Source organism: Falco rusticolus, chromosome 9, assembly GCF_015220075.1.
Source record: "Falco rusticolus isolate bFalRus1 chromosome 9, bFalRus1.pri, whole genome shotgun sequence".
Taxonomy (NCBI): Eukaryota; Metazoa; Chordata; class Aves; order Falconiformes; family Falconidae; genus Falco; species Falco rusticolus.
Genome location: NC_051195.1, coordinates 23,880,533 through 23,907,513, shown reverse-complemented (window position 1 = coordinate 23,907,513; position 26,981 = coordinate 23,880,533). Strand labels below are relative to the sequence as shown.

General features: G+C 40.7%; 1 protein-coding gene across 1 annotated transcript; it reads left to right on the top strand.

The window, feature by feature from the left end:
* The first annotated feature begins 4,139 nt into the window (after positions 1-4,139).
* Positions 4,140-26,963, top strand: RBP3 (retinol binding protein 3). The gene is made up of 4 exons (XM_037400950.1): positions 4,140-7,292; positions 14,841-15,031; positions 18,478-18,620; positions 20,476-26,963. The coding sequence occupies exons 1-4, from the start codon at positions 4,245-4,247 to the stop codon at positions 20,799-20,801; spliced, it is 3,708 nt and encodes a 1,235-aa protein (XP_037256847.1). The 5' UTR covers positions 4,140-4,244; the 3' UTR covers positions 20,802-26,963.
* The last annotated feature ends 18 nt before the right edge of the window (positions 26,964-26,981 follow it).

Sequence of the window (26,981 nt, the reverse complement as noted above, 5' to 3'; positions counted from 1 at the left end):
AGCTAGAGCTAGGCCTGAGCTATTGAGTTCAGCTCAAAACTAAAATCAAAATAGGAATTTGGCTTGAGTTATATAAGAAATTAGAACTGATGACAGAGTTACATTTTGGAGCTAGATACTATGAGGTTCAATGAACAGACTTGCGTTAAAATTTAATGAAAATTTAAGCTATATCTATCAAGAAGTACATAAGAAAATAGTCACTCACCAAAGCCTGAAGAATCCACACCACATAAGGAGGGATTCTTACCTTCTAGCATCATATATAAATAATTACCGAAGTAGCAGTGAGTGATGCGTGTCATATTGAATTCAGGGCGAAAGACATAGATCACTGAACAGACTCAGTGGGAATAAATCTTTTTTTCCACTGTCCCAGCTTTTTTAATTGTGCATGTTGGGAAAAGCATATATTTTACATTACATTGTGATGCTAGTTTTGTTTCTGTGTGCCAGTGATAAAAAGTGCATGAGGAAGAGTGTGTATCTGAACTTGAGGAATAAAAATTGAGCTTTGAAGTGTTGCCATATCTTGGCTTTTACTGGGTAAAATTAATCACAATCCCATATATATTTCTCAAAATCCTAGCTTCATAAAACCCTCAGCTACAGTTTCCAGGTCTTCTGATATAAAAAACTTCAGCACATGATACAATGCACAATAAATGTTAGGAAAACAGAAAAGTTATTTTTCTAATCTTAGGATTTTACAACAATCACAGGCAGGAAAGGGCCATTTCATGATTTTTAACCTCTAGAGAAGGCCTCACTAGAGAAGAATATTGTGAATCTGTGGAAATACTTCCTTAAATGCTAGGAATAAAATTATCATATAATGAGTTTAGCAGTGGATATATAGAAATAATTTGGATATGGAAGATAATTATCTGCCACATAGCCTAGTTAAAAATGCTCAGTTACTGTCTCCTTTATAAGTATCATCTTCATGGCAATTAGTCTATGCCTGTTACATTCAGAGTAAGATGAGGTGGCTCTTAACACCCCATACATAACAACTGTAACACCCTATAACACCCTTTGCCCAGCAGGTTGAAACTGAGGTAATTTGAGTAATGCTTTGTCATTTTAAGTTATATTAATTTTTATTCTAAAAGCAGAAAGTGGCAGAGGAGAATACAGTGAAAAAGAAGGCCCTTATAAAAAATACAAGTTGGGGTTTTTTTAGATTTGCTGTGATTTAAACAGCAGAATGAAATTACTTTCAAGAAATCCAGAAGATATTAATGTCTCTGATTTTTATGGTAAATAATTTTACCTTATTTCCACCATTATTCTGTACTTGGTAAATAGTTCCATATGAATATAAATGTCCATTAGGTACTATGTACTGAAGGGTTAAAAAAGAAAGTACTTTGTATACACCATAAACGTGCAATGTCATTCTTGTTTCTGGGATAGAAAGCTGCATGCTTAAAGCTATTGTACAGACAGACAGAAACAGAGATCCATCCTGACATGTTCTTAGGGACATGGATTATTGTACTTTTTTTCCCAATTCCTGTCACAATGGATCCATTTTGTAACACTGCTCCTTGGCTTCTGGGCATGCCCTCCTCCAGCACCCAGCAGGAGTAAAAGGAAGAAATAAATAAGAAACAAAAAATGGGACCCATCGAACAACCCACCTTCCTAGCACAGGAGGCGAAATATCTTACCCTTCCATGTTTACACATTTTTACTTCATTGTCTTAGATTATACCTACGTTTTCTTCATTGTTATGTTTTGTTTCCATCATAACAAGATTAGCTAGTCTATATCTTCCCTTTCAAGTTAATTGAAAGGTGTTGGAACCAAAAAAATCGCAAGTAACATTAAAATGTTAAGCACTCCAAAGTGGGAAATGTCACAATTAAGATTATCTATGAATTATACCCCTCTTGGTTGTATGTATTAATCACACAATCACAGCTCATAATGGTTTTATTTTGGACACCCACTGCCTTAGTCAGTGCACAGAGCACATGGTGCTTAAGAATTAAGTTGGGGATTTAGGAAGTACAATGTCTTGTCTATTGAATTGATTGTCTTTGCACACAATAGTGTGTGCAATTATTCCTGTGGTAACAGCCTTTAGATATACAATCAAAGGCTGGAAGTAAAGGTAGGGTATGTGGTAGACATTAACGTAGCAAAAGAGATCCCTTGCCCCAAAAACTTTCCAAACTAGGCAGACAGAAGAGCCTTGGGTTAGAAAAGCAATAGCAATTGAATTGCCCAGGGTCCTGTCCACTGTATTGGCCACAGGAGTAGTTAATGCAGCTCTGTCAATGAATCCTGTAGCTCAAAAGTCAATTTCTGGCGAAAGCGTGGTTATGCTGGAGAGGTTTTATTCCAGCTACCTTTGCACTAGACTACTGAATTATTCTTTGCAGGAGGAAAGCAAGAAGAGCAATTTAAACTGGTGATAATTTCCTGGAGCTAGGTCTGTGATGGCTGTCACACACTGCCACAATATAGAACACACACCCTCCCCCCCGAAATCAAGAAGATAAAACAGATCTGAATCTCACTGCTTCTCTTCCAATGAGGCACACAGAATGTTGCTGTGGCACACCTGGGGTTTAATTACTTATTTATACATCATCAACAGCAGTTTCAACTACATCCTAGGCCTCTCCTTTGAGAAGGGAAGTGGCAACATTTTTAGACTAGGGCTTTTAGAGATGGTAGCACAGCCTGGCTGTCAAGATATACCTGTGATTGTAACATCAAGTTTTACACCTTTTGCCATAGAGCAGTCCTCTCTAATTCAAAATCTAAAAAAAATCTCTAATGGACTCTTGCAACAATTTAATTGTTCCCTTTGGTGGATTTACATTTGTACATTTACATACACACAGATACAAATCAACCATGGGATGAAATAGTGCCTGCTTATATAGACAATGCTATTCCTATACAGACTTTTTAAAGGAAGGAACTTCACAAAATTCCTTTAGTACTGCAACTGTATGACCTAGAAAGACTGTAATAAATTTTGCTCATGTGAGTGGCAGGCTTCACTCATGACACTCGCATGACACCAACAGAGTGCACCCAATAAGGGTAGAGAGACCATCTTTAGACTTCCCTACACGTGTATTCATATATAGCGTCAAGCAACATTTTGAAAGCAATACCAATATGTGCTCTTTCCAGATTCCCTAGCCTATTCTTGCAGCTACCTCCAGCAAGCAGAATGACTGGGGTAGCCACCAATTTCAGACTTATAGCCAAGAATCTGTTCTTGTATGTCTTTGGCATGTCATTCTGGAGCTCTGAATGTTGACAACTCACATGGGTACAGCCTGCAGCTGCATCCTGTATATTCTGATCCTATTTCAAACTCTTAATACAATAGGGTCTTCCAATGTATTGTAAGCAGAAGAAAACAACCCCCTATGTTCTATTTTGGTATGTTGAGCCTAAAGTCTATTGGCTGGGAGCTGTCATCAGACATGACCATATGTTACTCAATGGTATTACAAGTAAATCCTAATTGAGTGCAAATTATGAAGATTAAAGTCACCTCAGATTTAGCTGTATTATGTTGAGGCAAATGTATTTCCAAGTCTTGTTTAAAATGCTGGCAATTCTCAGCAAGGAAATTAACAGGCTGTCATTACCTTTGATTTTATGAGCTGTTCTAAATGTCCGCGGTTCCTTGTTTGAAGCCCTTAGTCACAGAATGTAAGAATAGTCCTTTGCAGCTCAGACTGAAAAACACCAAAGACAATGTATTGTCAACAACTTTTGAAAAAATATTAAATATTGATACAACTAAGTCATTGAAGAATCTCCTGGTATAAGCTTTTCATAAATAATGGTATGATTGATTGACTGTTCTTCTAACTGTGGTTAAAATCAAAGTTTTGCATTTAAGCAATCCACTGTTAGAATAAGCCAGGATGGGTTTATAACAGGCAATGCATTACCTTTTGGAAACAATTAACTGCCAGAACAATCTTCCTTGATGATTGAATTTATTACTGTTTTGTAAGAGGGCTGTGAAGTGGTAAGGAGCTGAACTTCATCTATTGGTGCACTCCGGATGATGCACTCCATTTTAATGAGATTAAAGGTTTAATGCAGATAAAAGATTTTTATCTGTTCAGTGCATCTGGATTCAACACAGGGATTTCAGAGTGATTCACAAACAGAGAGTCATCGGAGAGCTGCATTCATCGTGATCAATAAGAGCTTCCAACTTCTTTCCTTCTTTTCTATTCCATACAAAGACAAAATGATCAGAACACATTTCTTCCTGCTTTCAGCACTGATCATGTGCAGCATACCTGCTGAGGAAATCTTCCAGCCAGCTCTAGTGCTGGACATGGCTAAAGTCCTTCTGGATAACTACTGCTATCCTGAAAACCTAGTAGGAATGCAAGAAGCCATTGAACAAGCGATAAAGAGCGGGGAGATCCTGGACATCTCAGATCCAAAAATGCTGGCCAGTGTCTTGACAGCTGGAGTGCAGGGTGCTCTGAATGACCCAAGACTAGTGATCTCGTATGAGCCATCACTGCATGCAGCTCCCAAAGAAGAAGCTGAGGCTTCCCCAACTCGTGAACAACTCCTGAGTCTTATTGAGCATGTGGTCATGTATGACAAGCTGGAGGGCAATGTTGGCTACCTAAGGATCGATTATATCATAGGACAGGAAGTTGTGCAGAAAGTTGGAGCTTTTCTGGTGGACAAGGTGTGGAAGACGCTGACAGAGACATCTGCTCTCGTGATAGATCTTCGTCACAGCACTGGGGGACAGATTTCTGGCCTCCCCTTCATCATCTCATACTTGCATGAAGCAGACAAGATGCTGCATGTTGAGACTGTATACAATCGACCTTCCAACACCACCACAGAGATATGGACACTGCCAAAGGTGTTGGGAGAGAGGTACAGCAAAGATAAGGATGTCATTGTTTTGATCAGCCGCCACACCACAGGAGTGGCTGAAGATGTGGCTTACATCCTCAAGAACATGAACAGGGCTATCACTGTTGGGGAGAAGACAGCTGGGGGCTCACTGGACATCCAGAAGCTGCGTATTGGCCCTTCCAATTTCTATATGATGGTTCCTGTATCACGATCTGTGAGCCCCTTGAGTGGAGGTGGACAGAGCTGGGAGGTGAATGGGGTGATGCCATGTGTGTCTACTGAGGCAGAGCAAGCCTTGCAGAAATCCCTAGACATCCTGGCAGTGCGCAGAGCAGTGCCTGACACCCTAAGGCACCTCACAAACATATTAAAGGACTATTACAGCTTAGTGGAGAGAGTGCCAGCGCTGCTCCAGCACCTGATCACCTCTGACTTCTCTTCTGTGCGGTCAGCAGAGGACCTGGCCACCAAGCTCAACACTGAGATGCAGACCTTATCTGAAGACCCCCGCCTATTGGTCCAAGTCCTGATGCCAGGTAAAGTTGCTGCCCCCCCTGCTGAGAGGCCAATTGCAGTGGCAGCCAATTTACCTGACAATGAGCAACTGCTGCATGCCTTGGTGGATACTGTCTTCAAGGTGTCAGTGTTGCCAGGCAATGTCGGCTACATGCGCTTCGATGAGTTTGCAGATGCCTCTGTGCTTGCTAAGCTGGGACCTTACATTGTCCATAAAGTGTGGGAGCCTCTCCAAAATACAGAGAACTTGATCATGGACCTGCGTTACAACCCTGGGGGCCCTTCCTCCTCTGCTGTGCCTGTGCTACTCTCCTATTTCCAGGATCCTGCTGCTGGCCCTGTCCATCTCTTCACAACGTATGACAGGCGCACCAACCAAACACAGGAGCACAACAGCCAGGCAGAACTGCTGGGCCAATCCTACGGGGCTCAGCGTGGCATCTACCTGCTCACCAGTCACCACACTGCTACAGCTGCTGAGGAGTTTGCTTACCTCATGCAGTCCCTGGGCCGTGCCACAGTGATAGGTGAGATCACAGCAGGAAGCCTCTTACACAGCCGCACCTACCCTCTTCTGCAGCCTGGGCAGGGAATAACCCATGGCCTAACTGTCACAGTTCCTGTTATCACCCTCATTGACAACCATGGGGAAAGCTGGATGGGCGGAGGAGTTGTTCCTGATGCCATAGTGTTGGCTGAGGATGCACTGGAGAAGGCTGAAGAGGTGCTAGCTTTCCACAAGAACATGGGAGTACTTTTGGAGGGTACTGGGCAACTCCTAGAGGCTCACTATGCCATCCCAGAAGTGGCTGGTAAGGCCAGGGCTATGCTCAGCACCAAACGGGCCCATGGAGGTTATCGATCAGCTGTAGACTTTGAGACATTGGCTTCCCAGCTTACCAGTGACTTGCAGGAGGCCTCAGGGGATCATCGGCTTCATGTCTTCCACAGCCATGTGGAACCAACACCAGAAGAACAGTTTCCCAACATGATTCCCAGCCCCAAGGAGCTGAGCTACATTATTGAGGCACTCTTCAAAATTGAGGTATTGCCAGGCAACCTGGGCTACCTTCGCTTTGATATGATGGCTGAGGCAGAAACAGTGAAGGCCATTGGGCCTCAGCTGGTGCAGATGGTATGGAACAAGCTGGTGGACACAGATGCCATGATTATTGACATGAGGTACAACACAGGTGGTTACTCCACTGCCATCCCAATACTTTGTTCCTACTTCTTTGAGCCTGAGCCTCGGCAACACCTCTACACTGTCTTTGATCGTAGCACCTCCCGCAGCACAGAGGCGTGGACTCTCCCCCAAGTCATCGGCAAGAGGTACGGCTCCCTCAAGGATATCTACATCCTAACAAGCCATATGAGTGGCTCAGCAGCTGAAGCTTTCACTCGCTCTATGAAGGATCTACACCGGGCCACAGTTATTGGTGAGCCCACAGTAGGTGGTTCCCTCTCAGCTGGCATTTATCGTGTTGCTAACAGTTCCCTGTATGCCTCCATCCCCAGTCAAGTGGTGCTCAGCCCAGTCACTGGCAAAGTATGGAGTGTGTCTGGGGTGGAACCACACATCACCATCCAGGCCAGTGAAGCCATGGCTGTAGCTCAGCACATTGCTAATCTGCGTGCCCAGGTGCCACAGACACTGCAAACTGTAAGCAAGCTTGTGGCAGATAATTATGCTTTTGTGGATATTGGGACTGTTGTAGCATCTAACCTCACCAAGAGCTTCAACAAAGACAATTATAAAAGGATTAATACAGAAGAGGAGCTAGCCAGGAAGGTGACTGCCAAGTTGCAAGCTCTTTCTGATGACAAGCACCTCAAATTACTCTACATTGCTGAACAGGCCAAGGACAGCATCCCAGGGAACATGCCAAAACAGGTACAGTTCTCTTGTACCCAGCTGCATTGATGCCAGCTAGAGTGAGAGCACTGAGTTAGATATTCTATCGCGTTTCTAGCCCATATCATAAACCCACCAGATTTACCTGTACCAAGAGGAAAAGCCACTGCCTGAGTGGGTTTTGGAGGCTGAGCTCTTTCTGACACTAAGACAAGTCAGGATAGTAGCTTGTGGTAGTACATGGTAGTTCTAGATGTATGCATTTTGGCAACAACTTGCAGACTGTGAATCTCTTTCAGTTGCCCTTTGCCACAAGCAAATATTGTAGGGCTTTGTGGTCAGAGGGGAGATGTCTCATTGTCTCTGTGATCCCCTCTCTTTTAGTGATATGGCTTTTCAAGCTGTAATAATATAATGTAGAAACCTACTGGTTACAAACTGAGTTTGTAATTTAAGAAAGATTTGGTTGTACCAGGGTAAATGTGTACACCCAGAAAACATGCAGCCAAACACTCTGTAATGGATTTTTCTGTATAAAATTGCTGTATCTGATTTCTATTACACCAGAATAACAAGCAACTTCTTTGGGAGTGACAGTGGGAAGTTGTTCTGATTGCGTCTCATGCTCAGCATCAGACAGTTTCCCAGCGACCTAGAAATACTTTGGAAGAAGTATCTGGGTGGAAGTTAGGTGACCCCAGGGAGAAATTGATTTTTAATAATCTACTTTTGCCCTTGCTGTGTGGTTTGCATAACAGTCTGTGCTTTGTTCTGAGCCTGGATATTTATACACTGGTCTGCCTTGGCAATCTTTCTTGTTCATTGTTGTGCTGGAGGGAGCTCCCAGGAGCACTTGTTAAAATTCTATCTTCAAATTAAAGGGAGGGTTAGCATAACCTGATCCCTTTCTTGGATGGAGTTAGCTCCTTTCTGGCTACTGCTCTAACATGGCTATCAGACGTCTTTTCTCCAGGGACTCATAAAATTACTTTTTGAAGAGAATGCATTTGCCTTTGCAATGAACCAGAGTATACTAAGTGTCAGGTAACTATTAAATGTTTCCTGGGGGAGGAAATCTGTGTGCTTCCACCTTCTGAAGTTTTTGGCATGCATGATTTAAAGCGGGCATGGTCTTTGTGGTATTATCTCCAACACTAAGGTCAAGGACAAAGTCCAAGCATTGCCAGGGGATGGCATTTTTTTCAAGTTTGTTAGCCAAGAGATATTTGCCCCATTTTTGCCTCTAAGCTGAAATGGAAATAATTAATTAAAGGATTTTTCTATTCCATCAGTCTTTCCCTCCTACATTTGTTGGGTGTAGAAAACTTCATTCTGAAGATGTTTTTCACAGAGCTCCCTGCTAAATTATTATCAACATATCAGTAGTGATACATCATAATTTCTCATTCTGCAAAGTTGGCCCATCTTGCAAATTAGTCACTATTTTCACTGAAGGCTGTTAACAGATATTGTTGGCTATTTTTACTTGTTCAAACCTTACTTACTTTATTCAGAACTTGAATGTTGAGAACAGTACATACAGGACAAATATCTTATTTGTGACATGACGTGAAATTCTGATCCTGATAGAGCTAGTGAGGAAATGCCATTACACTAATTAATGCCTCTGTTTACTTCAGTTCTTTGTCAAGCAAAATGCTTGGAAGAGGCTGGGGATACATACATAAGTAAGAAATCCCATCAGTGTGGATGAAAATCACAACAAATGTGAGACTCTTCAAGAGGAAATAATGTATAAATAACTGAGAAGAAGCATAGGTCCCTATAGGGCTAAAATGGTTTCCAAAGGCATATGCATTCCCCGATATTGCTTGAGGAAATTGGGAGGCAAAGAGATAAGAGAGTGGTGGTAAGACATTTTAAGGTGAAAGAGAGTGAGTGAACAAAGACACCGAAGTCACTGAAGTAAAGGCTTCTTCTTGTGATAGAGGTAAAATAAAGTTTACCCATTCCACCAAGCACTGGGCAGCAAAAGTACCTTAATTTCCTGCCTTGCTTTTGCAGGGCCAAGAGGGCTGTTTGCTGTGAAACATTTCAGGAATACCGGTATCCCAGAGAACAAATGCCTTAAGGTTACGGTGAAGCTTACATGGTGGCACTAATTGCATTTGTAAATTAAAAAAAAATTTTTGACAGCCTTATACGTGGACATAGTGGCTCTTTTAATCTGTATCCCCTTTATTCCTCAAAAACCTGAAGGCTAGTTCTTCTCTTGTACTACCTTCCAAGCCACCTTTTCCCTTGTCAGTGGGATTATCATTCTGATAATGACCTTGACAGAGAAGCAGATCCATCACAATTAAATGAAAGTGATGATGGATAACTGCAGGAAGGATGGGATGGGACATAGGAGACAGACAAGTGAAATGCATGTAGACCTTTGCATCTGCTACACTAGAATAGCTGCTGAACATAATACAGGATAGTGAGTATGTCTCCTCTATCACAACAGCAAGGTCAATGCTAGCTGGAATTGTCTGCTGCATAAATGCCATTTTGCAAAGTCAGTCTTCCCAGAGGCAAATGTTGTATATATTGTTTGTAACTCAGAAAATAGCATTTTGCTTATAAGGCAGAGCTCTATGAACTTGCTGATGCACAGTTCAGTAGTCCCTACTTCTCATTCTTCTGTTTGCCTCTCTCCCCCTCCAGTCATACTTTCCTTTCCATACTGAAATTCTTTGTTCATAAACATCTCAGTATTGTAGATAACCTATAGAAGAACTGCTGCCTGAATTTGGCAAATGTATTACATCAATTTTAAGTGACAAGAGTCTCCCTGAGTGACTCTTTTGGCCCCTTGGTAATGCCCAAATATTTTTAATGCAGTCTTCACACCTAAGAGAATTTTTGTATTAATGTCTTAGATAAGCAGCTTTAAATGGTGATCAGAGTAAAAGACAACAAGGAATCCTTTATAAATATAAATTTTTCCTGCATTTGAAGTCCTCCTTTTCCCAGATAAATAATATGTATCTATAACAGAGTATTGTACTTGCTGAAGGAGGCAATAGTCACAGATGTTTCATGAGAAAAGAGTATAGTTTGCTTATGTCCCTTCATTAATGAGTGAGATCAAAATGCTGAGCCTCCAAGTGTCAAGATACATAATCAAATTGCTACACTAACATTTTAATAATAACATAAATGCTATTACTAACAGATGGGAAAAAATGTTGTGGGCCCATATGATGCTGATTTATATCAACATAACCACAGTAAAGTCAGTGAAACTATTCAAGTTTATGCAAGCCAAAAAAAATCTTCTTTTTAACCCTCATTGAAATTTCACCTTTTGCAACTCATGCTTGCTTCTTGTATTTGGCACAGAAAATAATTGTGACACTTTGTTATTTGCTTTTGTTCTTTTTCTAGTATCTTTTATCTTCTGATCCTGATACTCAAGCTCAATGCAGCTATGTCTGCAGTTGCAATCCCACCAAAGAGATCCATTTGTACTCATTGTTTTCCATTGTCATTAATGTTCCAGTAGATTTGGCCATTAGTTTTAAGGATTTTCAGTGGGTTTTGGATGAAAATCAAAATTTGGCCATGAATCATTATTTCAAATTTTGCTTTTAAATCTAATCTTCCAGGGCACTGCCTAGAAAATAACTTCTCACTGGCTGGCAATGAGTATGTTACAAGCTGTGTATTGTCAGAGCAGGCTTACACACTGCTGTGCAGTGCCCCCTTTGCAGAGTGAAAGTACAGCTTCTCCCTCTGCCCTGCACTCCCGCATTGGGGACTGAGAGCCTTAAGTAACTTCTTTTAATCCTTTCCAGAGCACTGTCCCAGAGGATTTCAGCTTTTGCTTGTGGTAACACCCCCATCCTGGCTGTCTTGGTGCAATGGAGGGCAGGATTAGAATTCAAAGCTACAGTTCTGGAAAACTGAGGTTAAATAAGAACACATGCAGGATTCTTACACAGTTTCTACGGTGATAGTAATAGACTGCACAACTCTTGGAGGAAAATAGCTTGTTTAGAGGGAGTCCTGTACAAAAGTATATGCGTTCTTCAGTTTATAAGCTGAACACAAGTCGATAGAGTCAGGTTGTTGCAGTAAAATGTAACAATCATCAAACTGGAATGGATAAGGAGGAATATAATTAGTAAGATATGTGAATTCTTCTGCTACATTCAGCTCTAAAGAAAATTCAGCTAGAGTATACTATGCACATTCTTGGGCAATGCTTTTCTGGAAAGATACGGCTCAAGTGGGGAGACAGCAGAAAAGAGGAGCGGGAATAAAGTGAAGATTGAAGAGTCATCTTGAAAAGGTTTAAAAGATTTGAGTTGTTTATTCCAGAGAGAAGAAAACTGAGGAGACATGAAAACAGTCTTCAGATACGTAAAAGGCTCTTTCAAACACAAAGAGAATAATCTGTTCCCTTGTACATGGTAAACAGGCCAAGAAGTAATGCACTTAAACTGTAGAAAGTAGTGAACTTAGACTGTTTACACTGGATGTTAAAAACATCTTTGTAATAGTAAGGCTAGTGACGTACTAGACTGGATTGCCTGGAAATCACCCAGTGATATGGATGATTTTGAGAGCAAGTGAGATGGGCTGTCAGGGATATAGCTGATATTGCTCAGTCCTTGAGCCGGGGGACCTACTAGCATGGACAGTTCCATTCCCACCTGTGAGGGTACACAAGGAACCCAAACGATATTCTAAGAAAGAAAGGCACAACCCCACCACCCAGCCCCCAAGATCTCATGGTTCTTTAACCCGTCTCAGGATTTGCAATGACACAAGGGTATTAGCTGATAATATTTTAACAGTTGGCAGTTGACAGCTTTAGCAGCCTTAATGGAAATCAGGGTTACGTTTCAATGGTCAGCACAAAATCAGCTATGAAAATAGTTTCCATCTAAATAGACAAAACAACTTAGGGGAGAGGTAAAAGGGGAGAAAAGAAGGAAAGAGAGGCACAGCTGGAAAAGTAGTTTGCCCATGGTTGGGGTATGTGTCGGTAGCAGAACCAGGAATGAAACTCCATGCATGAGTCCTAGGGCAGCATTTTAGGTCCTTTAGGATGTGATTTTGTGTCACATCACTTGTTCCAGTTAGACCACTCACCTGTAGAAGAAGACTGCAGAATAGGGCTGGAGACCCTATGTAGCTAATGAAAAACTTATTCTTCCTTGGCTTAAGCGGTGTTAGCTTGGACGTCCTTTAGTTTAGCCACATTACTAAGGCACCTGAGGGTTTATATTTAACATCAAGTTATTTGTATGTAAACAACGCCTGACTGATCTTACTTTCAGCTGCATCCTGTCCCAGCTTGTCCTTGGCCTGCAAACAGAACGCTGCTTTTCAAAGTAGAGCACACTGTTGCTTTCTGAAGCTACACTTACTTCCTTAGGTACCAGCAGCACATGGCCCACGTGTCAGTGTCATGCAGCTGCAGTTTTCCAGGATAGTAGCTCTACTGTCAGTCCTAGCCTCCTCCCCTCTTTTGCTTATAAACCAGGAGGCTTCCCCCTCCCCACAAAAAAATACCTTCTGAGTGCCTTTCATCTGACTTCTGGTCTTAGAGCCTTTAGAATGGATATGTTTTCATACCTTTTCCTGCAGCCATGAAGATGAAGAGTTTCTTTGAGATCCTCACATATTCATTTTACCCCATAAGACCTGAGGCTTTAAAAGCAACCTGCCCACCTTGAAATCTATAATGAATTTCCAAGAGTTAGCAACACTGTTAGCAAGTACTGAAGTCCTCAGCGAATGAAGATGTGATGCAGCACAGTAAAAGAACAAGTAGAAAGAAAAATTACCAGATATAGACAGGGAGGTTATTCTGAATCAATATGCTTATGTGTATGCATCTAGCAATTATTGTTGGAAAAAGAGCTAAGAAATCTGCGTGTTCAGTTAAAATATCATTAGTAAGTGGCTGAGACTAATACATCAATTTTATTTCTAGATGTTACCAATGAGTGATGACTTTTTTTCTCCTGGGGGGACCAGTACCTCTGAACTAGATACAAGCTCTGTCAGAACAGTGCAATGCATGTTGGATATATTCTTCAAAACTGTGATTTGTTAATCAAACTACAGTGGGCAGATCAAGTAGCATTGCTGTCACTGGGAAGTGGATTGGAAATGACAAACTCAGTAGTGCTGGACTGATACGTTTACAGTCCAGATATGATGGCTATTTTCACAAGGTACAGTGAGAAAGAAGGGTACAGAAAAAGACTCAGCAGGGTTGGCTTTTACCATCAGATCAACAACTACTGGCAAACAGGGCTTTTGAATTAATGTTTGAAATTTTGGCAGCTTTGACATACAGAAGGCACTGAATGATAAAGTAACCCAGGGCAGCCAGAAGTGTGATGTGGTGGGAAATTTTCCCCCAGGTAAATGTAAAGTGCTTGAGCTTTGTCAAGTACAGCTACATTCACACACCTTTGGAAACCCTCTTTCTGCTGTGGCAGACCTACTTTTGGCGGGAGCACAACCCCAGACCAGAGCACATGTAGGGCAGGAGGCTGCCTGACTCCTCTACAGTTGCAGAGAGCCCAAATGCCTCCCAAATTCTGTGGCATGGTGCAGGCTGGGAGAGCACCCTTTAGAACATGGTTCACTGCTGATTCCTTGTTCTTTTAGGTGTAAAAGTATGTATTGTCTGGGACTGAGCTATGGCAGAGGGCAACTGATTAAAAAGCAAATATAATACCATTTTCACAGCAACCCTGAGGAGAAAAAGCCAAATTGCTGAAGGTCACATAAGTCATATACATCCCAAAGCCTTATCTCATTAAGCTGAAGGAGAATCTTTTGTTTTCAGGTACATGCATGCAAGACAGAAGTTTGGCAATAAAAGCACATTATGTCTCAATGCATATAGGGGTTACTAGGGTAATTTTATTAGTTGGCTACACATTGCTATTAAAAAAATGCCTGCTGTTTAATAACAAAAACTAAACAAAATTAAACTAATCACAGCCTAACACGTGAGAGTCCAGGCACATGGTCACCAAATAAGAGATTTAACACATCCACCTCATGAATATCCTAGCACATGTCCAACACATCAGGCTCCTGACTGTCACAGGGACTTGCTCATTAAGAGGGGCTGGGGCAATCCCACCTGTAGCCAGAAGCTCTTTGTCAGCTGAGGCAAATCAAGAGATTATAAATGTCCCAAGTGCCTTATTTAGAAAGAGCTGCTAAAGGAAACAAGTGGGCTGGGTGGCAGGTCTGGGGTAGCTGCCTATGCTGCAGGTTAGTTCTTGTAGCCTTCTCAGCCTCTTTGTTCTAAGGAAATTCCTGTATTTTTCAAAAATAAACAGCCTTGACAAATATGTGCCTGATCTAGGTTCTGGGTGTGCTATTGATGTGCCCTATACTGGGCAAACTATGCAGCAGCCAATGTTAATCTATGTTTAATATGCAAGAATCTTAATATAATTTATTATGTTCTTCAAACTTGGTCACATTACTCACTTATGTCCCACCTGGACTAAAGTTGACCCAAATATTCTTTTTAAATCTTGTGCCAAGCTATCAGTGCCAGAAAATGATTTGTTTTGTTTTTCCAAACTCTTTCAGATCCCTTCCCCAGAAGTATTTGAAGATCTGATTAAATTTTCATTCCACACAAATGTATTTGGAAACAACATCGGCTATCTGAGATTTGATATGTTTGGAGACTGTGAACTTCTAACCCAGGTGTCTGACCTACTGGTAGAGCATGTTTGGAAGAAAATTGTTCACACAGATGCATTAATCATAGACATGAGGTAAACCTTTGAATGGCAAATAACCAAAGCTCGTTCAAAGCAGTGTTTTATTTGTAACAGTGAATTTACAGCTTTACATGGGTTACTGTCCTGTTTACAGACTAACATTGCTGGGATAAAATGAGAAAAGGAAAACAGCCAAGGAAAACAATAACAGTCTAGAAGTATATCTCAAGATAAGTTGTACCATCACTTCAGATATTTAGAAATAAATAGGCAAATTTAGGGAATGTCTTGTAGAACACAATCCTGGATGACACATTTATTTTCTTCCCCTGATTTCTTTCTAATCTAACTGTGCATGTGCCTTGTATTAATTATATATATATATGGCTTAATTAAATCTTTTACTGCAGGCAGTGGTCAAGTGATTGAACAGTCAAAAAACAAGACCATGCATAAGCTGTGTTATAACATCTATTTTGCTATATCTACAGCACTAAATTGTCCTGGGCAATCAGCCCTTTACAGAATAACCCTTGTGCACAGAGCACAAAGGTGGCTTAAAGATACCATAGCACTCCTAAACCCTGCAGCAACAGGCTACAGCATCATATGCCTGCTCTCAACTTAGGATTCTGTTGTACACTCCAGTGTGTCAACAATGCTCCAAATCTTATGAGTCAGAAGATGGTATCCATTTGTCACCAGCTATCAAAGCAGATGAATATCAAACAATTTTCCCATACAATATTTAGGTAACTCTGTTGTTCCCTTGTCTTGGTCCAGAGCTAATGTTTGTAAGCCCAGAATTACAAATATAAACTAAAGAAAAGAAGGCCTTTGTAAGAACTCGGGTTCAATGCTAGAACCATTTATGTTCATTGCCATCATGGGTGTCTCAATATTTGGTAAATTAATCTTCTTCTAGGATTTAGAGCACGTGCAGGAAAAGTGCATGGTGATGAGAGCAGAGATCTCACTATGTGAGCCCAGAGGGGGCAGTGCAGCAACCAACAAAACACACCTATGACTGAATTAAAATTCAGCAAAGGCACCACCATCCTCCAATAGACTTGAGACAGGACTGGGACTTTCTTCTTTCTTGCCCCGGTTTTCTCCCAACCTAAAACTTGTATGTCATGGTTTAACCCCAGCCAGAAGCTAAGTACTACTCACTCACTCCCCTACCACCACACAGAGGGGTGGGGAGGAGAATCAGAAAGAAATGTAAAACTCAAGGGTTGAGACAAGAACAATTTAATATTTAAAGTAAAATAAAATAGGAGGGTAAAAACCCAAAACAATAATAAGAATTATAATGACAACAATTTTAATGAAAATGAGGGAGGAGAGGAATAAAATCCAAAGGGAAGGGAGAAGAAAAAAAAAAGTGATGCACAATAGAATTGCTCACCACCTGCTGACCAAGGCCCAGCCAGTCCCCAAGCAGCTCTCATCAAGCCACAACCAACTCCCCCCAGTTTATATACAGAGTGTGATGTTCTGTGGTACGGAATACCCCTTTGGCTAGTTTGGTTCAGCTGTCCTGGCTGTGTCCCCTCCCAGTTTCTTGTGCCCCTCCAGCCTTCTCACTGGCAGGGCCTGAGAAACTGAAAAGTCCTTGACATAGTATAAACATTTCCCAGCAACAGCTAAAAACATCTGTTATCAACATTATTCTCGCACCAAATCCAAAACACAGCACTGCACCAGCTACTGAGAAGAAAATTAACTCTCTTCCAGCTGAAACCCAAGAGTTTCATGAGTTTCACCCATTTATATCAGGGCCAGGAGCAATAAAACAACAAAGGTGAAGTCATGCCCCAGGTAGCAGATGGTCTCGGGTTTTTTTCTTGGGTTGCTTTGGTTTGTTTTTATTTAATGTATTTCCAGCCTTTTCAGTGCACACAAAAGACCCAGTCTGTGAAGGCATATAGAAGATAACTCCAAACATTTTAACTTTTGAAATTCTCCCTAAACCAATCTTAAGATTTTAAGGGAAGGCTGATAATTTCAATTTTGCATGGGATTAACTACAATGAATAATGTTTCTCATCTTACAACTTTTCCTCCCTGGAACACAGCTGGGCCACTCATACATTTCATATTTTGATAATTTCGATTTTGCATGGAATTAACCATAAGGCATAATGTCTCTCGCCTTTGTGGAACAGCTGTGCCACTCACAAACTTCGTATTTTTAACCTTCACAGCACTGAGAAGAGATGCTTATAAACTAAACAGCCTCCCCAATGTCACACAAGAAGTCTGTAATGAAGGAAGGACTTGCGTCCAAAAGTTAAGCTAAAATTCTAACAACTTCTCAGTCATTACTGACTAAAGTTTCCGCAGGTTCACTATCTGCCGGAGTCCCAGGAAGAGCTCTCCAGCATTGCTTTAGCTGCCTGCTTGCCACTCACTTCAGCCATGATGGCAGCTGCAGGAAACTGGGCTCTGCTGGGTCTAGCTGCCTCCTGGGCTGCGCAGCAGCAGCAGGAGCTCCTGGCAGCACAGCGTTACCTGGGACACACTGAAAAGGCTTATTTCAGTTCTCACCAGTCAAGAGTGTGAATCCAGCATACAGCTCCCAAATGCTGCAGCATAAACAGGTAGCTTCACTCTTTGGCACAGAGACCTCCTGGACTACGTACTCCATTTCTGGAAGTAAAAACTTACAGACTGGACTGAGCAAAACTCGTTTTCTAGCAGGTTTTTGCTGGAATGTCTGTGCCAGGCATTCCTAACATCAGCTGCAGGAAAGCACTGTATCTATCTCCTACTAGTAAGCAAAGTACAAACATTTCCAGTGCTGTATGTGCTCTAGTATTAGTGAAAAGTGATAAACAAAAAATGATTTGGTATTCCATTGTGTGTATTCATAGCAGGGGTTCTCCAATGATGCTTAGGTTCTTCAGTGAATTTAATCTTCAGAGACTGGTATGAAGTTAAGCTACAAATGATGTTTTTAAACACGGCTGTCCTAAATGACACAGCTAAAGCAATCTTTAGGCACCAAAAGGAATGAACTGATCTTATGAAGTGCCAAACACCAAGTATTCTCATTGTGTGCAGCAGGAAATAAGAACACAACTTTACAAACATCTACATATATGTAAGGTTTTAGGTATTTACTTATGCTGCCTATGTCAGTAACAGCATGGGTTATTCCGAGTAGAATAATAACAAGGATCTGATGTTTCTTTTCAGATGAAGAGTCTTTGCTTGCTTTCTGAATTTTTTCCAGATTGAATAAAAAATAGACAATTCAGTTTTATGTTTGCTTTTGAAGTCATTTGTGGGCAATAACAGTCCAAAACTCTTAGACAGGATTTTGTTTCTACGATGAATATGCAAATGCTGATAGAGGAGAATGAATGTAAATGTATCAAAATGTAGCCATAAGTTCTTTCAGTACTGATGTTAAGGAACAATACTTGGAAGGGAGATTTACTGTCTGCCACAAATTTTCAACTGCTTCCTTACTATTTTTTGGTTTTGAAAAGGTACAATATTGGAGGCTCCACCACTTCCATAGCAATTCTATGCTCATACTTCTTTGATGAAGGACGCCAAATTCTCTTGGACAAAGTTTATGACAGGCCCAGTGACTCAGTAAAGGAAATATGGACCCAGCCACAGGTCAAAGGTAATGTGACAATTTCTTTTTAGCGTAGCTTTTCATTTCAGATGTCCCTCCTTGTGTATTTTAAAGTGAGCCATTAGACACGATAACTCATTTGCTGAAAGCATCTGCCATGATTAGCTCAAGCTGGGCAGAGAATGTTTAAAAAAAAAGAAAATTAGTTTCAGCCATGTCCCTCAATGCCATTTATAAATAATAGTTTATTGCTCCTAGGAATAGTGTATGTTAAGCATGGCAGTTTGTAAACTGGTCCCCAGAAGTTTAGCTGAATACTGTGTACAACAGTTGTGACTTGTTGCTTTTAAAAGTTGCCAAAATTAAAAATAAATCCTGTGCTGCCTAGACTTCTAGTAATATCTCTTCCAATACTCACACATAGTTTTATATGCAGCTCCTCACTGTCTACCTGTGTAATCCACTATTTCAGTAGATGGAAATACTCACAATGGCCCAGTTTATCCAGATAATGCAAGAGAGAAAGAAAAGCACTGAATTTTGCACATTTGAGTCAGTTTGGAACATCTGGCAATGTATCACACACGCGCGCACACACAACCCTGCCCCACAGTTTGTGAAAGTTGAAAGGGTGCTGCAACATGCAGGAACAGAGCTCTCCAGTGCTCATAAAGTGCAGTTAGAGTGCTAAAGAGCTTTAAACATTGGTTTTATTTTTTTTCCCCTTTAAAGCTAAGACAGTACCAAAAAAGGTGTGACAATGTTGTCTGCAATTATTGGCTTGGATCACGCTGAAATGGTTAAACTTTGTCACGGGCTGCAGGGTCCATCTATTTTCCCAGGCATTCAGAGGTGGGAGGTGCTAAGGATATGATTACTATGGGCACATTCCAGTTCCCGTCAAAAAGAACAGGCAGACTCATATTAACTTCAAAGCAGCTGGATCTGGTCCTGTATTATATATATATATATACTGTGAAAAGGGTCTTCTAATGGATATTACATCTATAGTGAAATGAGAAGAGCAAAGATGATGTGGAAATTAATTACCATGCTATTGGCCCCTCTCTTACAGATTAGTATGAGAATTATATGTCATACTGTAACTTACTTTAAGAATGACATTTTTAGAGCAATTTAGTTTTCAAGTTATCAGGTCTCAGCTATGACACACTGATCAGTTTTTCAAAGGAACTAAGCACTCAAAAAGTATCTAGCATATTCAGACATACTGAAAATAAGGTGCAAAAAACCTCTACTCCTGTCAGCTGGTTTATGTAAGAAAATGAGATAACTTGGCTCGATCCTAATAATAAAGGGGTATTTGTTGAAGGGTTTAGGACAAAGGCCCTGCAACAGGTTCCATTTATAGACTATAAAAAGCCTGTGGGAAACCACTATAATTGTAATTTCATAAAACGTTGCCTGCATAGTTTGCAGGCCAAGCTCTATGACACCCATATTCCTAGAGCAGGGATGAGAGTGAAACTGAAGATGATGCTGGCTGAGCTTTGAGTATTCCTGCCGGAGCAGTGGAAAATGTTACTTTCTTCACCTGCCTTTCCCACTTGTCTGAGGGATCTAGAGCTCCTGTAAAAGTCAAAGACACGAAGAGCCAGCAGTAGTAACCATGAGCTGGCCTCCCAGCTGCTGGAGCTTATAACCAGGAATTGATGGCACAAGAGTACCATGTAGAGCGATAGTCTTTCTTACAGTATAGAGGCTGGGCTAGTGTAAAAAGTGCTTTAATACCATCATAGGTACAAAGTATATTTCCAAACTTATTTAATTGTTAATAGCAGGTAGGAAATGAAGTGTGTTGTATCTTGGCCCCTCTTGCTCCATTATGCAAACAAATATCTGAAAATGGATTAATTTCTGACTTTTTTGTGCTATCCCACAGGGGAGAGGTATGGCTCTCAGAAGGGGCTAATAATCCTTACCAGTGCTGTGACAGCTGGGGCTGCTGAGGAGTTTGTATACATAATGAAGAGGCTGGGCAGAGCTCTCATCATTGGAGAACAGACCAGTGGTGGGTGCCATTCCCCGCAGACATATCAAGTAGATGATACCAACTTCTACATCATCATCCCCACCTCCAGATCGGTTACCCAAGAGAGCACTGCTTGGGAAGGGAAAGGGGTGCCTCCTCACATGGAAACACCAGCTGAAACTGCACTCATCAAAGCAAAGGAGATGCTCAGTGCTCACCTGCACAGCTCTAGATAGCCCAGTGGGGGAACATGCCCCTAGTTCTTAGGGAAAGCAAGCTACCTCCCCAAATGTAAACCCTAGAAAGGAGTGGGAATGTAATTTCAGTCTCTACGGTCAGTGATTTGTTCCTCATGATGACTTTTTTACCCTGTTCTGTGGAACCCAGCTCTTTCTGGACATGGTTGAGATACTTGTATAATTCTGGGGCTTCTGGATTCCTCTTCTGTAAGTGTTAGTTGTTGCAGTGTCTATTTTTAAGATTTAGCTCACTTAAATCACAGATTTCCTTCAGTCCCTTAGAAAATCACAGCTGTCAGTGTTGAAGGCATGGAAGTCACCTCAAAACATTTATGCAAAGATAGAAAAGGCACTTCTGTTCTTTTGGAAATTGTGTACATTCATATTTATACATCTTAAAGAAGAATTAACAGTAGTTGAGAGTGTGTTTTCCAAACTGCAAGAGCTTAATTAAGCCTCGTCCCCATTTCATCATTTAGAAGTACCAAAAATAACCATTCCTAGTCTGTCGGGGTTGACCAGACTCCTGGTATTTCTTAGGTACATGCCTGCTTCTCCCCTAGTATCTGGCAAAGGGAGTGGGAATGAGCAGGAGAAAGGTAGTAGTACATTGACTCTTTCACCCATTGCTTAGATAACAGACTCAGGGAAAAGAATCATATGTTTTTACTTAAGGCTAAAAACAGATTTCTGTGTGTCCTGCCCCAAAGACAAAAAGAAAGCAGAGAAATATCCTTTACACCCTGCTAACAAGCTAAGTATTAAGTAATAGTGTATTCCAGGGCAACTAACAGTTATTGGTGCAAGCTTAATCAATGCATAACATTCCTTTTTTACAGTTCTTATCTAACCGTCTGTCTTTGTCATTATTTAGAAATACATATAACTGTAATCTAGATCTCAAAAATTCTCATCTCTACAAAATGCAGCTGTAAGGTAATTAAGTTAGGAAAATGGTCCCCTGACATTTAGTCTGTAGTAGTTACACATTGCTGTTCGCTTGCTCATTTGTAAGTTACTGCCATTTTGTTTAATGAATCATGTTTAAACACCTGACTGCAGAGAATCTCTTTCAGTATTTACAGGAAAATGATTTTACCAACCAGATAGACTTTCCATCTTTTTTACTATTTGTTTGTCTTACCAACTACACTCAGTGTGATCACTAACTTGGACTCTTCTGAGTCATTTTCATGTTCTGATATTTGTGCATTAACTAGCTGTTGAACTTTTCAGTGTTGTGAAAAATACTTAAATTAATTAAACTCAATGAATTAACTCATACGGAATTTTGTGTAAAGTGATATATGTTTGAAGAATATTAAAGATTCTTAATATGGAAAAGACTGGAGTAGTCAATGAATGAGTAAACAACACTAATGTATTTCTTCTAATGTCTTTTAAGCCTCTTTAATATCTAAATGATCCAGATATACTTTGTTTTCCTAAACACAATCAGTTGTGCTGTCATGTACAAAAAATAGTAGTTGTTAAACCCAACATTTAAAAGCTTTAGCCATCCATTCAAGAACCAAAAGCTATACCATATGGGCACAAATAGCAAATAATTTCTTCCCGTAGTAATATGGTAAGTAATTATGAATAATAATTATGTCTAGAAATTGGAATCCAGCTGGGAAAACAAACAATGAAGATGCATTTGCTGGTGAGTCCATTTGACATCAGTAGCACTGTTAGTTTACTGAAGTGATTGATTTCACTGGAAAATTAATGTGCAACCTTGACAAACTTTATTAATTGGCAAAGTATTATTTACTATTTCATAGGTCATCTACTGGCTAATTAGCATTGAAACTGTCAGGCATGATACAGGCCAGTGTGTTAAAAAACAACTTTTTCCTGTCTTCACAAACAGCTATATCATATTTATTCCCATCTCCATGAGCTTAGAACTTGGACACAGTGTAGTGTAAATTGTGTTAGACTGTACTTTTTGCTCAGAGTAGGACCACAGGAAACTTCTTGTTTGAAGATACTGAAAAGACCAGCTTTCTTATCTCAGAATGGAGGGATAACAAGCAGGACAGACAAGCTATATCCTATCCTGTCTCACTTGAACACAGCGCAGTTGAAAGGTGGTAAATTCAGAACTGACAGAAAGGAAATACATGTAAAGGCAGAGCCTGTAGGACTTACTGAAGCAAGAGAAGCAAGTGCAATTGTACAGTTTAGAAGTACCAAACACTTCAAGAACATCTAGAATTACGATAGGTAACAGAACTTTCCCTGAAATCTGGACGTGCATTTTCAGAACTAAAGAGATCTCTATCACTTATGCAGTCAAGAACATTTTTTCCCACAGCTGCTTTCTGCATGGATCTTCCACCTTCTTCTACAGTGTCAAGGAAGACATAGATCCGGAGTCCTGCTTTGTATGTATGTCCCCCAGGTCTGGCACCACCTGGCATTTTTGATGTGTAAAACAGCTCGAACCAAACCATGACCACAGCACAGTGTGATCAACAGATCTCACAAAAAACCAGACTGTAATTGTATAGAAAATTACACTGCACCGAAAGGTTTGAGCATCAGAAAACTATAAATGTAAATTAGTTATAGAAAATCCATGGTTTGTGGTTTAAATGAGAAAGAAGTTTTGTTAGGGAGGGACAAGCAATTTCAGAAGTGCTCTTCCACAGCATAACAGGAACATGCTGAAACTGCCACCCTTCTCTGTTCTGGTTCCAGAGCTGACACAGACACTCCACAGTTTATAGCACCATTTCCTTAACATCCCACTTAGAAGAACTTCCTAAAGTTTAATCCTAATTGTGTTCCCTTTAAAAGCAGGAAGGAAGGAGTTGGTATATCAGGCCTCCTGACAGTATGATCTTTCTCCTTCAGAGAGTTCTCCTCCAGAGAACTCTAACCAAGAAATGGCAGCCATCTTACTCTTTTTTTTTTTTTTGCTACAAAATGATGCATTCTTGCTTTCTGGACAGTGCCTTTCATGTAGTCTTCCCTGATCATACCACAAAAGCTGCCTTAATCCAGTGATTTTCAAACTGTGCTCTGTAGACCAATGAGAGCCACAGACTGCATCAATTAGTGGAAAACTGCCTCAAAAAAAACCAAGTAAATATATATTCTTCAGAAGTGTGTCTGAGTGCCATTTTGATGGAGAAACACATCTACAATGGAAAAAGTTCAGGGATCAATGAGTGAGCAAATATCCTAACATGGCGTTCTCTATCAGTAAACTCACATCCCACTGCAGAAACACAGCCTGAAAAGCTAAGCTTGAAAGCTTTGTGTTATGCCCCTTTCCACTGATCCAGAAACAGATGTTGTGACAAACTGGTTTGATCAAGATGATACAGGCAGTTGCTAGCAAAGACAGGAAACAAACCAGTTCGCATTGTCTCATCCTGTTTAAAAAATCAAAATCTTATATTTCTTTTCTTCCAAGCATTTCTACTTGTAGAAAAGATACAGATCCCTGCTGTAAAATCACAGTATTGCACTGGGGCAGAATGCAGCCTTTCATGAATTCCTTAAGTTGCTTTACTTCTTCATGACCCCCTGCTCTACTAGTAGAGTGCCTTTCCTCCAGCAGGATTTCCTCTCATCTGCACCAATTCAAATGTTCAGACTTCTAGACATAATGGAAAAAAAGCTTCCGGCATGACTCAGTTATAAGAAGTTTGGTTTTCTTTGTCTCGTTAGGTTTCCTTCTGCCTGTGCAATATTTGGTTCACTCAGCTTTAATAAGAAAATTTTTGTTTAAAGACATAAGATCTGCAATAATTTTGGATAAGCTCCCTGGTTTATGTAAGCCAACTTAGGTAAGACACTCAGTTAAACCTGAGACACGTAAGACATTCCCTGTGCCTGCACAAGGGGCTTTACACAAGAGCTCGTTTTACATATAAGGAATCAAGTCCTGGTTCCACTGGCATCTGTGCTGGTTTGCTGTGATGTCAGCACAGGTGCAGCAGGCAACAGAATATCATATTGATCAGCTGTGTGTGTAAACAAGGCTTAGTTCACAAAGCAGTCAAGTATAAGAAGCAATCTGTTCACTCAATTTTTATGCCAGCAGCCACTGCAAAGTAGCAAGGGCAGTATTGAACACATTTGCCTGCAGTGTGAATTCCATGTTGCAGGAGGGAAAACCCCAGTCATTACATGCTCAGACCAAACTGCGCTGCCCCTGCAGCTGGAGGATGTGAGGATGGTACCAGAAATAAAGCTGATTAAAAACTGCTTCTCTTCATTTTTGCATTTTGAATCAACTTTGCCACTTCTCGGAACTGGTTCTCTTGCTTGTCTGTGCATAGGAGGCATTTATGCATTGCTTGTCAGCACAGTATGTAAGTTGCTGTGGCTGAGGTACGCCCATAAAGAAACTGGGTAAGAGTTCTAACCTTTCATATTTTTTTTCACAAAGAAAACAACTTCGTGACATAAAGGAAAGCTCTCTCTCCCTGTAGCCTTGTTGCTTGCTTAAGCCTCATACCATAAGCAGCACGAAGAACTTTGATCACTGGTGAGACCTCTAAGGATGTAGATCTAACACACCATTGGAAGAGGTTTTGAGATTCAGCAGTTGTTTATCAGTGGCTGACTTTCCACACTTTCTCAAGATCACTTACACCAACAAAAAATCAGAGAAAATCTGTAACCAGTGAGATCTGCTGCTGCTTCATTCTGATCTAAATGATATGCCAGGTGTAGCACCCTGGAAAAAGCAGGCCCTTGGAGCAGAGTAACACTGAAGCGATGCACCAGCATAACACTGGGGAGCATTACACAGCTGGTCTTGTCTTTTTCCAGAAGAAATCTGAAGCTAGGTTTCTAATAATAAAACTGTTAAGAAAACATGGCATCTCTCAATAAGTACAGAATAGAACATTTTGCGGCAAAGGTACCAAAAAACCTTTAGACTTATTTATATTGGGCCAGACTGATCGTAAAGTAATTGATGTAAATCAGGAGTAGCAACATAGAATTATTCTGGATTTGCACTGGAATAAATGAGATCACAATCTGGCCTAAACTACTAATGGGAACTGTAAACCTAACCACATACGAATGCTGTTACACCATGGAGTCCTTCATTACACTTTATGGACACTGACTTCACAGTAAACTGGCTGGCACCCAGATAAAACTAGATGGAGTGAAATTTGGCCCATTAAACCTTGCCATAAATATATTCCTTACACAGTAAATGTTATTGGACACAAAATAGAGATGGAAAGATTAGAAGGAAACCACATCATCCCCTGCTCAATGCAAGGTTTTTCCCTGTGCTCCATGTTTCAAAGCTTTTGTTCATTTTGCTTTTTAATGACTCCAGTGAAAGAGCTTCCACCACTGACCTTGGAAAGCTGTGTTACAATCCAACCAGACCTCCAGTCTCAATGTATATCTTCTGAACTCAAAGGCATAATATAAACAGTTTAATCACTTTATGTTGGGAAAGTAAAGCTGGGGTGCACAGCCAGTGGCTGGTCTGCAGTAAGTCAAATGTTTATGTTAATAGTCAGCAGCCATGTTCACCAATAATATATTGGGAAGAACACAGTCTCCTGATTTATAGAAATCTTCAAAGAGATGACAATGAGTGTAATATGGCGAACCCAACTGACTCTTGGGCTGGCTTTTATAATTCAGATGTGTTTACTTGCTGGTACTTGCATTATCAGCCTAGGCATCATCACAGGAACTCAGAGAAAACTTCTGTCCACTGTGCAGCAAACACTGAGCTCTATCATCAGTATGGTGGGAAATAATAAGCAGCATATTGCAATGTCCTTTACTTTTAGCTTGGAAATGAGTGGGGTTTGATCATTCTCTATCTGAAAGGGAATAATAGCAGATGAGGCTCAGAAACAGGCCACAAAAACATCAGACAACCTGAAAAAATACTATCCAAAAGAGAGATGAATGCTCACTTGAAGAACACGTCATAAGCTACCAAGAGTAAGCCCCTAACAGATTAAAAAAGTAGGGAAAGGCTAATTAGGTGAGCTGCAGTAACAGTAGACAGGATTGTTGCTACCCCCACGCACCCAGAACAGTATAAGCTCATCTGCTTCTGAGACTAAGCAGAGCTCAAACCAAAGTAGGCAATAAAAAAAACTCACAAATGGACAGGCTATAGAGAGGATTTGGCACTTTCTTTTAAAAAAAGCTGGAATTGGCCCATGT

What these genes read in the sequence shown, in the direction of transcription:
- RBP3 (XM_037400950.1), top strand. Translation starts at nt 4,245, where the DNA reads ATGATCAGAACACATTTCTTCCTGCTTTCAGCACTGATCATGTGCAGC. An exon ending in GCATTAATCATAGACATGAG is followed by an intron (nt 15,032 to 18,477) that starts GTAAACCTTTGA and finishes GGTTTTGAAAAG; the next exon opens with GTACAATATTGGAGGCTCCA. An exon ending in GACCCAGCCACAGGTCAAAG is followed by an intron (nt 18,621 to 20,475) that starts GTAATGTGACAA and finishes GCTATCCCACAG; the next exon opens with GGGAGAGGTATGGCTCTCAG.